The sequence below is a fragment of the Staurois parvus genome, unplaced genomic scaffold (assembly GCF_062004578.1).
Source record: "Staurois parvus isolate SC_StPar_1 unplaced genomic scaffold, SC_StPar_1.0 ptg000696l, whole genome shotgun sequence".
NCBI classification, from domain to species: Eukaryota; Metazoa; Chordata; class Amphibia; order Anura; family Ranidae; genus Staurois; species Staurois parvus.
This window is the reverse complement of record NW_028318492.1, coordinates 9430304-9445301: the sequence shown is the minus strand read 5'-3', so window position 1 is coordinate 9445301 and position 14998 is coordinate 9430304. Positions and strand designations below refer to the sequence as shown.

The window sequence follows — 14998 nt, the reverse complement described above, 5'->3', positions numbered from 1 at the left end:
TAAGCAATAAAGATTCCACAAGCACTGGAGTTGATTTACTAAAGGAGCAGATACTGTTCATTTAGCAACATGATTTTTTACTAAGCCTACTGAAGAAGGCAAAGCTGTTTTCCATGAAATTATCCAACCATGTGCTAGATAAAAAATAATATATTTTTTTTAAATTTACCTTGCACATAATTGAGTATTCAAAGGGAACACATCTTAACCCTATTTACTAAGCTAAGGGAACATTCACTTTGCTAAGTGATTACTTTCAATTCCTTTATAAATCAGCTCACATAAGTGAAGAATTATTACCATCTTGTCTTACCTGGTGTACTTGAAGGCAGTATAAAATATAATTCCTACCCTGCCTGGGTGCAAGCAAGGGAAATGCTAAAAGAAAAGTAGGTGCCATAACAGTCTTCACATACTATGATGTCAAAATAAACTTGCTGGTAGAGGCCTCTGTTATGTAAAGCTACCTTTAATTTTGCAAGTTAAGCAAAAAAATTACAATTGGAATACAGAGTAGGGTCAATTTACTAAAACTGGAGAATTAAAAATCTAGTGGAGCTGTGCATGATAGCTTCTTACTTCAGCTTGTTCAAAGAAGCTTTGACAAAAAAAAAGAAAAACCTGAAGCCGATTGGTTTCTATGCAGAGCTGCACCAGACTTTGCACTCTCTAGTTTAGTAAATAAACTCCAATGGGTGAAGTAAAACTATGAAGAAATGCATTGCATTGGATGATTTGTGAGGGTCTGTTTACTAACCGCCCAACCATTGAACTATGTTGTTATATGATCCCATAATCCCTTTAGTGTCCTAAATCTTTATTTACATCCACTGTATGTCTCTTTAAAGGCTTTCATTTATCCAGGTAATAGTATAGCTAGTAGTAGTTAATCACATTCAGGTGGACATTTTGAAGATGTTTCAGCATTCATCTAAGTGGCTTCCTCAGTTCTAATGAATGTCTGGAGCATATTCCAGCATTTATAATTACACTGGTAACTCTGTCATCTAAGTCCAATTACCATGGAGTGCTTCAAGGCAAATTTTGATTGTCCAAGAACATGATGGTAGGTGTGATAGTTTGTGAAACTGCCCTGTTCTAATTACATAATCAAATCACCATGGCACCATTAAGTGTGGGACATTGATCTGATATATGTATTGCTTAAGAAAAATTACTTAATGTTTACAAATTCTTGACACAGGTCAGTAAAGGTCCTCCGAATCAAGCTGAATGGGTTATTTATTTATGGGTTGTTTTATTAGTCACAGCCAATAGAGTTTTGTTGTTCCTACATTTTTAAAAGTTGACTCTTGCTGTAGCTGAAGTTGGTAACATAATTATTCAATGCAAAATGAATGTAAATGAAAGAGAATCAGTCATCTCTTAATTAACTGATAAAGCCGTGTTATATATGTGTAGGTAATGTAAAATACAGAGCATTAGGCAAAAGTGTCCAATTTATCGAACATACTGGTCTTGGTGTAGTGACTATCCTTAAAATAAATGTATTTAGGCTTGCTTTTAGTTTCAGCATGTTGCTGTTTCTCACGGCATTATGGGATTCTCCAGGATTACCAGGCTCTGTCACAGAAAAGACAATGCAAAGAGACAAAACAGTTTACCCTATTTAACAATGCTTTAGGCATGTTTTACTCCATTGTTTACATAAAAGATGACTGATACTCAGTAACAGGAAACGATAAACAAATAAACTGTCTAAACATACTTTAATCCCTAACCTAATCTTTTCCTCTGCTGCAGTCACATTTAAAATGAGCAATTATGTTTTATACGCTACATAGTTAAAAAAGTATTCAAATTACAATTTAAAAATAATTTCAGTTATTTACATTAGGCAGCTACTCCTATAACACAGCAGGTGCTAAGACACACAGGTACTGTGGACTTGCCCATAACTTCATCCACAAAGTGCCCATAGATGCTAGAGAGCAGTTGGCTGTTGGTTACTTCTAATTTTTGAACTATCAGAGAGAGAAAACCATATGGCGCATGGTTTTCTAATTTTTCCAACTGCCTCTCCCACCACCACCAAGAAGCCTCTGCTGGTGGAAACAAAAATCATCCCTAATTTAACAGACATCATGTCTATAGGTAGGTTTAGACTGACAGATAGATATGAGTGAACTTAAAGTAATACAGTATTAAACTCTCAATTTTTAATGTTTTTAATGCCCTTTCAGTATCTGCTCTAATCACATACTGAGTGTAGCTTCTACATGTTTAATCATTGCCCATGTTCCTATTTACGCAGGTGCCATGACAGCTGCTCCAGGTTTCCTGTTTCCTGTTGCATTGTCCTCTGGAGACACTCTTGCATCCAGGGACTAGAACTGTGTCTGCCTAAAATGTTTGCATCAATAGAAACACACAGCTTCATAGCCTAGGATTGCAAAGAAGTCCCCTATGCCTCCCTTCTACAAACTAACAGGACAGCAAGTTCAGGGAAGCAGCACTATTAGAGCAGGAGCCAACAGCATTGAAAGCTGTAAACTTTTCTGGGGAAAGGATTGTAACAAATAGTTTACTGGAGTGTGTTTGTTATATTGTACTCAATGAGTTAAAGTGATACTAAAGCTATGACCCTGCATTCACCTCTCCTCGATTATCTCTGCCTCTGGATCCAGGAGAAATAAAGCTCCAGACACTGAAGTGTTAGTCCTCATGCACAGAGGACATTTTTACAGCTGCTGTTTTTGGCTTTTGACGTTTTTTTCTACAGTCAGTAAACTCCCCAGCATGTTATCCTTTGTGTCCATGCACACATAGACTATAATCAACATTTTTTGGCAGGGGCGTTTTTGGGCTGGAAAAAAACCCCAGAACTAGTGGGTTTCTAGAGGAGTTTTTTAGCTACTTTATTTATTAGGACCCTTGAGTATTATTATTATTAAGGCTGTGGAATTAAACTGATACTAAACCCAGGACCCTGTATTCACTATATCTGGTCTCCCACAGTACACACAACATGGAAATGCAATTATTTTAATAACTATAAACTGCTAAATACCTTTTCTCATCAGCAGTTAGAGCAGTCTTGTGACTTCCGCAGAGCACTGGTTAAAGCTTGTAGGAGGAGTTTTCTTTCTGTTCTAGGAGGATGTGAAACCTCTGACCCACTGTCTGGACAATGCTGATTGGCCCTGTGCTGATCTTATGCACTCTCCCAAGAAAAAAAAACCTCTCTAGCCATGCACACCAAACTGAGCATGTGCATGTGACCATGGGTTCAGTCTGTATCAGGTGGCCATTTCAACAAGAGGAGGGGCAGAGAAGCAAGGATCAAACAGCCTTTTTACACAATGCAGAGTATTAACCCCTTAGGTTCCACGGTGAGTATAACTAGCATGCTTTACTGCATATACAGACTGATTTTACTGTAGTGGGTTTAGTAACACTTTAAGCTAAAAAATACTGAGGGGTTAATATAACTTTAATATCTACAAGTTATCTGCATAAGCAGTTTCACCAAGTCCAGTTCTTTTTCTCGTATATTTCTTTTTTTTTTAACCAGAGTGTGCATCAGGAATACTGATTGATAATATCAGCCCATATACCCTTCAGCATCACTTATCAGCAGGTATGAGTGCATAGAAACATGACAAACAGCTTTCAAAGTTTCCTGCTGTTATAAGCAATATGGAGCACTTACTGCGATCTGTTACCACTGCTCGAGCTTCTGGGTTGCTTGTTTTGTTTTTCAGATTTTGTGCTGCAGTTATGAGTTCTTCCAAATGAGGGTGCTTTTGTTCTAAATCCTGTAGAGTTACCTATTTAAAATTAAAAAAATAAAGAAATAAATATTCACAACCAAAATGTGTGCTGTTTATGTGGGAATTATTAAATTGATTGATAGTTGAAGCGGTATTAAACTCAAAAACGAAATGTAATATATTGCAAATTGTTAATCATTGGATGTGCTGGCTGCAGTAGTTTTCTTTTTTAGGCTTTTTTTCCAACTGGTGATCCAGCCAGTAACACACTTCCTTTTCTGCATTCTGGATGAAGCAGTAAAGAAGACACCTTTGGACAGTAGAATTGTCAGTCTGGGAAGAAGGTAGTGTTAGACTAGCAGATTTAGATGGACTTGACTGACAAACTGAAGCTGAATGCCAGTTAACACTTTATAGTTCACTTCACTTTATAGTTTTTATAACACTTTATAGTTTTCTTTCCATTTGAGATGAAGGTTTTACATAAATTAATAAAAGCTGATCATTGTAAGCACTCCTGTCAATGTAAATGGTTTGTCTTAACCCTGTATGTGCTACTTTGTTTGGACAGCTTGGTCTGTTCAAGTACGTTGAAAAATAACAGATGCACTGGCTAGATCACCAATTGAAAATAAATGAAAAAAAAAAATCTAATAAAAGAAAACAAATTCAGTCACCATATAAGAACTGTTAAGCTGCCACAAATTTCAGTTTTTGGGATTAAGGTCACTTTAAGGTTAATACTTCATTTATCATTTTCTGAAGGGAACCACATACACCAAAACGCTGCCTGCATGACTCTTGGTCCATTGTTGCAAGCCTCATCTCTGTGATCTGAAAAGGCGTTAGAAATTCTTCTCATTTCAGATGTAGTCAGGAAACAGTGAAGGTATGAACTTTTTTTTTTTTTTATGTCTGTGATTATAGTTACTATCCAGATCAGTGGGAATGTTTTTTTGTAGGGGGGGGTGTCCTGAAGATGATTTTATACCACTACTGATAATACTTTTAATAATAATACAAAATATTATTATTTGTAGGATGTACTGTATATACTAGTAATGTACAGCAAAGCATAACAAGATGTATGTGGAAAAAAGACTGATGTATCATATAGATATAAGGCCTCATGCAGACAGAGCATAAAAATACTGCTTATAAAGGTCTGTAAAAGCACCTCTGTGTTAATCTATGGGGCCACGCATCCATAAATGTTTACAGGAATATTTGAAGAGGACATTTACAGGCAGCAAAAACCCATCAAAGGTGAATGTGCATCCATCCTAAGAGCTTTTGAACAGAAAAATGCACATATGTGGGTTCTTATAAAATAATTATTAGAATATTAATAAAATTATTTCTGGCTAGTAGAATGCATTTATGCTCAAACGCCACACACTCAAGCCCAATTCCAGTCAACAGGTCATGATTGGAAACTCTCTAACAGCAACAGAGAGTAGAAAAAAAACATATTTTTCCAATGAAAGGGATATAACTCCTGTTTCATTAATATTGCTGTCTGTCCAGTGATGCTGCTTCCTGTCCAGTGATACTGCACTGCATCCCAAAATGTATTGTCTTATGTCACAGACTGTCACAGGGGCAGGAAGTCAGGTGTCCCCAGTAGGGTCAAGGACAGCAATACAAGCTTGAAGGAACCATTCACTCTTACCAAGCCTATGCAAAATAAAAAAATATATAAATTTGTTTTGATTGCAGTTGAGTGTTAAAGATGAACTCTGGGCTTTTTCCCACCCCTTGCCCATCATCATTTCAACTAGTTGAAAGAAAAAACTATTCTAACTATCCAAAATACCCCAGTCCCCAGTCTTCTATCTTCTTTCCTGCAGTGGAGGAGGATCCTTAATTGGGTGTCAACAGGGGCGGACTGACCATTTAGAAACTTGGGCACTGCCCGAGGGCCCGGGGTCAGTAGGGGGCCCCATGAGATGCCCCTGGTACCTTTTTCATAGGCTTTTTTGAGTTTGGGCAAAGACACAGGGGCCCCATGATCCCCTATTGCCCGCAGGTCCCATGAGTTGTCAGTCCGCCCCTGGGTGTCAATGTTATTGCCTAGGTGACATCACGACGAAGGGACCAATCAGTGTGAGCCCTGGATCTATTGATCATTATCTTGGAAGTGGAGATAGGCTTTACACAGAATTAGCAAAGTAGCTGAAGATAACTGGGACCCAGTATACCTCGCATAACAGAAGTAAAACTTACCATCATAATGAAACTTTTTTATATATAATCCACTGCACACATATCAGAGATAAAAAAAATGGGTTTGGGTGCACAGCAAAGTCTGTAGCTCATATAGCCCAATGGAGAGAGTGGCACTCACAGACCTTAATAGGTGACCACACAGTGATGATTTTATTTCAACATTTTGACAAGGCACAAACTCACATTTTTCAAGATAACGCTGTCCTGAGGAAGACGAGCATGTACCTCATCAAATGTTGAAATAAAATCTTCACTGTGTGTTCACCTCTCAAGACCTGTGAGTACCACTCTTTCTCTTGGAATATATATATATATATATATATATATATATATATATATATATATTGCAAGTATGCTTGTTACACGCTTGTTACACTATGAATTTTGACCTCATGCGTTACAAAGCCACACAATTAATTTGCATTACTACATATGATGGCCACAATGCCATATAATACTGCATGTGATGAATGTTCATCTTTTAGTATTGTTATACAAAATACAATGGTTGGTATATTTCTTTATAAAACCTTCCCCCGTTGACCCATTCACATTTGTTATATTTTAAGCCATATGAGAGCTAGAACTATTTTAATGTATGGGACATCTCTAAAACCCAAGGAATATTTTACTTTTTCATTTACCATTCCCTTCTTTTACCATGAAATAAAAAAAAAGCAATCAGATAAAAAAGTTTTCTATAATTAGGTAAAATATTATATCAGTTTAAGAAAGACAGACTTTAGTGGGAATACACAATTTTGCAATGTTAACTAAGGCGTACTAATATTACATGTTTTATTGGTAGAAATAATCTGTCCAGGATCAGCTGGAATTTAGAGGTGAATCACACTGAAGTCTATAGGGGGCAAATATTGTAAAATTCTGAATAATTTTACAGTTAATCATCAAACTACTGTAAGAAAAAATTTTGCTATGAAGCAGACATCAGCCGAAATTGACTGTAACCTCAAATTATCCACAGAATAAAAAAAAAATTAAAAAAGCCCCAAATAATAAGAGCACCATAAATCAAAAGGGGTTGGCTGCCCAAAGAGCTAGTAATCATAATTAAAGTACAGATTCCTAAATGATGCCAAACCCTCCTTTGCAGTTTGACAGCTTTTGCTATCCTTTATCTACAGCAGCTTCTAATACACTGACACTATACTGGCTCTTTCCCCACCACTTTTGTAGTTAAGCGCTGGCTTATACAAAAGCCCCCTTATCAGCCCTTCTAAACCTTCAAGCCATAGTTCAAAGACCATGAATTGCATTATGGTTTAAAAAATTATCACGGGCGAATCTGAAAAAAAAAATTACTGCATCAAACTTAAATCCATTCCCTAATTATTTGTGAGTTATATACAGTATGGGATTAACATATCTGGTTAGCGCAACAGGTAAATATTTCATTAGTTGGGGCAACATTAAACCTTTCATGCCACTGAATTCTTAATCAAAAATGACAGCATGCAAATTCTTTACTGGGGAGACCATGGTATAATTTTAGTGTCAGACGCAAGGGACTACGTCGATCCTTCCAAAGGAGTTGCATGAACTTTAAATACACAAATAAATAAATAAACAATATTTGCTTTTGGTGGGATTCTAATAGAATCAGATCAGTTTTTATTGGTTTTTACATTAAACTAATGCAATGATCGTAAGCTCAGTAAGAAATTTATGCAGTGTAATTTTCAGTTAACAACAATGGCCTGCAACTCTATGATCTGACATCGCATTTTGTAATGGTGCATTGTAGTTTTCTTAGCACTGCAATATCACAGTCATGTAGCTTTTTATAGTTGAACTATTATAACAAAACAAGAAAAATCAACCTTGAAACTAAAGAAATAGATTAGAAAGAAAATTGCCATGAGAACCTAGTCTATGGATTTTTGCCTACTTTTTCTGGTGCCTTCTTTGAAAAGGAGGTAGACATGTAAGGTTGAAAAGTGCAGTAACAAGGAAGAAGAAAATGTTTTCATTTGTGTAAAGCAGAAAGGGCTATGAAAATCGGTAGCTACATTGCTCTGAATTTTTCCTAATGTGTGGAGTGCACACAAGGGCTTTTTTGACAATCTGCATTGCACTGTTTAGAGCCAAATGGCAACGTCTTCTGTTTTCTGAAAATTTTCAGCTAGAATTTACATATGTGTTAAAACAAGTGGTGTTCATACAGTACGTTCATTAGTGATCTTTATTATTTTTAAGTAATATATAAAAAGAAATTAAAAGTAAATATAAGGAAAATTATGAATGGACCATCCAAGTTGTACTAAATTTGCCAGCAGACATAAAATAAATCTAGCAGCCATTTTAAACTTTTTAAATACTCTCTAGGAGCTCTACCATATGCCTCTCTTAATATAGATTTATTTTGTTACTGGGGCCTTATTTTCCATATTTCTGGTCTAAGCTGCACTATCTAACAACCCCATGTCCATTGCAAGCCACTGAGGTGGTGTAAAATGACATGGAAATGTTAATTGGCAGTACAGATTTTTTTTTTTTGGCTAGTAAACCTAATAGCTGGCAGCTTGCTTATATATTTTAATTCCTCTTACACATGAGTTTTGCTAACTATATATTTTCAATCTCTTTCAGAGGCTTAACCTTAAAACTATACCTCATAAAATCGTCTAGACAGGGAGGTGAAGAAATATGATGCTAGTAATGTATATACCCTTGAAAGATGAGAAAATGCTTTGAAAATGTGGTCATTTCGTTAAAAAAATGCAAATATAAAGTAACTTAACATAGGGCAATACCTTTTACCATATTAAATACTGTAAATTATGATGGTAAATCCTGAGTCATGGAGATGACCAAAGTTCTCACTTGAAGCTCCACCACTGAACCATCCAATATATCAATCGTCCTCCCAGGTCATATTATTTGTAGTCCATAAAAACTTCCTCAAACACACAGAACCCATCTAGGCTGAAACTTTTTTTATATTATTGTAATTAGTTGCAGGTGTTGCTGTTCAATTACAAACAACCATCATTCAACCAAATGGAGCAGTCAATAGATTGTCCAGGCAAAGCCAATTATACAGTATGACACTGCCACTGTCAAATTTCACCCATGTAACATAATAACCCTGTTGTGTTGGTTTTACGTCAGATAAGTTATATACTAAGGTGGTACAATCATTTATGTAATAATGTATTTGAATAAAGAATTACTTTTAAGATAATACATCTTTAGACTAGCCAATACAGTATTAAGATTGCAATACAGAAAGTTAAATCTCAGTTACATAGTCTGCAACATCCCAAAACCAGGATGTAAATGTGGCTACAGCATGCAAATAGACAGCTATGATGTCAAGAAAAGCAGAGAGCCTACTTTTGTCTAAATGCACTGTATAATAATATACTCTGTCATCAACGGCAGAAGAATAAAATGATAAAATTAATGGGTAATCAGTTTAAGGACTTATAACAATATGCAAAAGCATTTGTCCCTCTGTCAGGGTGTAGGCACACTTGTGCACCTTGACATGTGTATGAAACACGTGTCTATGCATTTCTATGTGGCACATTTGTCTTTCTGAGTCAGTAGGGGGCCCCATGAGATGCCCCTGGTACCTTTTTCATAGGCTTTTTTGAGTTTGGGCAAGGACACAGGGGCCCCATGATCCCCTATTGCCCGGGGGCCCCATGAGTTGTCAGTCCACCCCTGGTTGCTTACATCATCACTAACCAGCCACATACTTACCTTTCTGACTGTGCTGAGATTTCCTGCATCACCTGTTACTTGCTGTTGCACGGTCTCTTTTGGAAAATCTTCAGTATTGGATCCTGCTGCTCCCATGCAAGCACACCACAATCTTTAAAATAAGGATAAATTCCTCTTGCGCTTAACAAATGTATAAAAAGATACAAGCAGCTTCACCTAAACCTATACCAAAGGTGCAAAGTAGTAAATATATAATAATGGTGAAGTGCTATATGAATGAATAAATAATTATATAATTAAAATAAATAAATAAACTATAAAGTGCTGATGGGTGACACTAAAAAGTGATAATGTGCAAAAAAATGGTCACAACCAGGACCCATATAAAGTGCAAAAAACACACACAATCCCAATGACTAATGAAAATATCCAACGTGAATTCAGACACTACACCTAAAAAACAGGCACAATTTCCTTAACCCCCTTGGTGCCGGTGTCTCCCGACCCTTTAAGGGTTTCAGAAGCCGGGAGGTGGGGTTTTACGGTCATGTGACCGTAAAACCATGTGTAAACATAATCTCATGTGTAAACATAATCTCAGTTTTTCTATTTGAATTTGATTGGGTGTTTTCTTCAAACTGCAATTCCACCACATTCACTATACTCTGGGCAAAATTCCTATTTCACTTTAGTACCTCAGCAAGTCTAATAGAAGGTGAAGAAAATGACCACTGCTAGTCAATTATGTAGGAGTTTCTGTATATGTAGTGTACAGGGCTTCCAATCACAGAAAGAACATCCCCTGAATTATTATGATGTGTTTGTAGTACATCTGTAGTTAATAGAATTCCACAAACTAGTGCAGCACTAATGAAAATATCCAACATGAATTCAGACACTACACCTAAAAAACAGGCAAAATTTCCTTAACCCCCTTGGCGCCAGTGCCTCCCGGCCCTTTAAGGGTTTCAGAAGCCGGGAGGTGGGGCGGGGTTTTAGGGTCATGTGACCGTTGTGACTTGCTGTCACGGCAGTCACATGATCAGGAAAGGTCCTGACCGAAAGGTCCCGACCAAAAGAGTGAGTACTGGACATGTGTGCTGGGAGCGCGCAGGTCTTTCTTTTTTTTTTTTTATTGAAGATTGCACTATTAGGGCTTTATAAATTCTGGACTATGATTTGAAATGTCTGGGATTTCACTGAGTTTTGTGGGACATTTTGGCCTGTTTTTAGGCATTTTATATGAATTCACATTAGATATTTTCATTAGCACTGCTTTCATTTGTGTGTTTCTTTTATCTTTTTGGTGTGTGAACCGCATGTTAGTGCTGGCTTGGTAATACCTGGATTTTAAGAGTGTACTTTAGGAATGATTGTGCATACAGTAATCCCTATATTTGTCAGTACATTTGCAGTGCTGGAGCAGTAAAGTGTTAAAGGGGCATTTTATTAGTTAATTTCTGATTAATTATACTTGCTGGTGGTGTTTTAGAGGGGAAAGGGGCTAAAAGTTGGCCATGGTGAACTGGTAAAGATCTCATAGATACTTCTACTAGTTTACACTGGATGGAAGTGGGGAACAGAAGAGATGTGTTTTAAAGGGCATGAGCTCTTTTAGTGCACTTAGTTCCCACTGTCTCTCCCAGTTTATATACAAAAAACAAACTTCCCATTAGAATGAATAAAGATTGTGGTGTATATATAAAGTGCAAAAAACACAATCCCAAATAAAAACTCACTGAAAGTGACTGAGTGCTGTGACTCTCAATATAGTAAGAATAAATAAGCCTCCAGTGATTATTGTGCCAATACAATAGGTCCCAATACCTGGACCCACATAAAGTGCAAACAATCCTCCACAATCCCAAATGGGGATAAAATAAAGTGATAATTCCCAATCAGCTACAATTGATCAAATGGTGACTTGTGCTGATAATAATATATAACACAAAATGAAAAAATATAACACAAGATAAAAAAATATTCAAAAATAGAGTCCAAAAGTGCAAACAACATGTGCAAAAAAATACTGTGCAAAAATTGCAAATATTGTGCTTCAATTTTCACTCCAGAATATTAAAATCAACAATAGCTAATTGATCTATAGGCTCATGCACCTTATTCTTATCTTTAAGAAGGTCCTTTCTCTCCAAATGTCCCACTTCTATTATATTATCTTTTAAACTTGCTTGTGGGTAACTTTTACTAATAAAACGTTCTTCCATGATTTTGGCTTGTATTATAAAATCTTCTTTAAAAGAACAATTCCTCCTTAATCTAATAAATTGTCCTTTCGGAATGTTATATATCCACGGTGGATAGTGGCAACTATCCACCGGGATATATCCATTTCTATCCACATCTTTAAAATATGTCTTAGTATTTAAATGATGTCCTTTAACTAAAATCTCTAAATCTAAAAAATGGATTTGTTTAAAACTATATTCCCATGAAAGCTTTTATGCAGACATTGACTCCTAATAGACTCAATGTTGAATTTGATCTCAATTGCTTTATCAGTGACTTCTAAGTTTATATCTTCCACCTGAACATTATTGATTATATATATTTTAATATTTATTATTTAAGATTTTTATATATTTAATAAATTATGTGAACATATGGTATGGGTGTCTCTGTAGGAGCTTTTATCCATTTAGTCATATTTTATTCGTTTTTATATATATATTTTATAGACTTTTTGGTGATATAAAATACAGTGTATATATATATATATATATATATATATGTTTTGTGTGTGTATATATATATATATATATATATATATATATATATAAATTATTTTTCCTATTCCATTTAATATTGGGTTATTGAGTTTTTATCCCCCTCATGGTTTATTAATTTAATATTATTGTATACTAATAAAGATTAAATACTTATACAGCACTCAGTCACTTTCAGTGAGTTTTTATATGGGATTGTGTGTGTGTTTTTTGCACTTTATATGGGTCCTGGTTGTGACCATTTTTTTTGCACATTATCACATTTTAGTGTCACGCATCAGCACTTTATAGTTTATTTATTTATTTTAATTATATAATTATTTATTTATTCATATAGCGCTTCACCATTATTATATATACACCACAATCTTTATTCATTCTAATGGAAAGCTTGTTTTTGTATATAAACTGGAAGAGACAGTGGGAACTGAGGTGTCCGTTTATGACACAGAGAATAGCTGCGATTCAGAGGATCGCAGCTATTCTATGGTTATTCACAGTTTATGACACTCAGGAGATCAGTGGAGAACTGTTCAACTCTTCACTGGAGATCTGTGTTCTCCCTCCAGATTCTCCAGCCCAGAGCTGGAGAATCGGAGGGACCGCAAACTAAGCAGCGATAATTTACCTCTGCTTAGTAAACTGATCTTTTACTGTAATCTCGGGAGATTATAGTAAAATCAGCCATTTTCCAGCGTTTGTAGACCGTTCTCCAGCGTTTGGAGACCATTCTCCCTTCGTTCTGAGAACTGCTTCATAAAAGTCATTCACAGGAGAACTGTGTTCTCCGAGAATGCCGGAGAGCTGAGCAGCGATCATTTATCGCTGGTTCATAAACGGACACCTGAGGTGTTCGTTTATGAACCAGCAGTAATAGATCTCTGCTCAGTTCTCCGGCATTCTCGGAGAACACAGTTCTCCTGTGAATGCAGTTTATGAAGCAGTGTAGATCAGTACTCCAAACGAAGGGAGAACGGTCTACAAACGCTGGAGAACGGTCTACAAACACTGGAAAACGGCTGATTTTACTATAATCTCGTGAGATTACAGTAAAAGACCAGTTTACTAAACAGAGGTAAATTATCGCTTAGTTTGCGGTCCCTCCGATTCTACAGCTCTGGGCTGGAGAATCTGGAGGGAGAACACACATCTCCAGTGAAGGGCTGAACATGTTCTCCGCTGATCTCCTGAGTGTCATAAACTGTGAATGACCAGAGAATAGCTGCGATTCAGAGGATGTCTGTGTCATAAACAGACACCTTACTGCACTAAAAGAGCTCATGCCCTTTAAAACACATCTCTTCTGTTCCCCACTTCAATCCAGTGTAAGGTGTCCATTTATGACAGAGAATAGCTGCAATTCAACGGATCTCAGCTATTCTCTGGTCATTCACAGTTTATGACACTCAGGAGATCATGTCAGCCCTTCACTGGAGATCTGTGTTCTCCCTCCAGATTCTCCAGCCCAGAGCTGGAGAATCGGAGGGACCGCAAACTAAGCAGAGATAATTTACCTCTGCTTAGTAAACTGATCTTTTACTGTAATCTCACGAGATTATAGTAAAATCAGCCATTTTCCAGAGTTTGTAGACCGTTCTCCAGCGTTTGGAGACCATTCTCCCTTCGTTCGGAGAACTGCTTCATAAACTGCATTCACAGGAGAACTGTGTTCTCCCAGAATGCTGGAGAACTGAGCAGCGATCTAATACCGCTGGTTCATAAACGGACACCTAAACTAGTAGAAGTATCTATGAGATCTTTACCAGTTCACCATGGCCAACTTTCAGCCCCTTTCCCCTCTAAAACACCACCAGCAAGTGTAATTAATCAGAAATTAACTAATAAAATGCCCCTTAGGAATGCACAATCATTCCTAAAGTACACTCTTAAAATCCAGGTATTACCAAGCCAGCACTAACATGCGGTTCACACACCAAAAAGATAAAAGAAACACACAAATGAAAGCAGTGCTAATGAAAATATCTAATGTGAATTCATATAAAATGCCTAAAAACAGGCCAAAATGTCCCAAAAAACTCAATGAAAACCCAGACATTTCAAAACATAGTCCAGAATTTATAAAGCCCTAATAGTGCAATCTTCAATAAAAAAAAAGAAAGACCTGCGCGCTCCCAGCACACATGTCCAGTACTCACTCTTTTGGTCGGGACCTTTCGGTCAGGACCTTTCCCGATCATGTGACCGCCGTGACAGCAAGTCACAACGGTCACATGACCCTAAAACCCCGTCCCACCTCCCGGCTTCTGAAACCCTTAAAGGGCCGGGAGGCACTGGCGCCAAGGGGGTTAAGGAAATTTTGCCTGTTTTTTAGGTGTAGTGTCTGAATTCATGTTGGATATTTTCATTAGTGCTGCACTAGTTTGTGGAATTCTATTAACTACAGATGTACTACAAACACATCATAATAATCCAGGGATGTTCTTTCTATGATTGGAAGCCCTGTACACTACATATACAGAAACTCCTACATAATTGATTAGCAGTGGTCATTTTCTTCACCTTCTATTAGACTTGTTGAGGTACTAAAGTGAAATAGGAATTTTGCCCAGAGTATAGTGAATGTGGTGGAATTGCAGTTTG

General features: G+C 36.7%; 1 protein-coding gene across 1 annotated transcript in view; it reads right to left on the bottom strand.

Annotated features, from left to right (window-relative positions):
• DMD (dystrophin) overlaps positions 1-14998 on the bottom strand; it is a 2676943-nt gene that overhangs the window by 1027401 nt on the left and 1634544 nt on the right. Inside the window, exon 51 of the mRNA XM_089653005.1 lies at positions 3674-3791. Coding sequence (XP_089509131.1) covers positions 3674-3791 — 118 coding nt within the window. The remainder of the gene's footprint in view (positions 1-3673; positions 3792-14998) is intronic.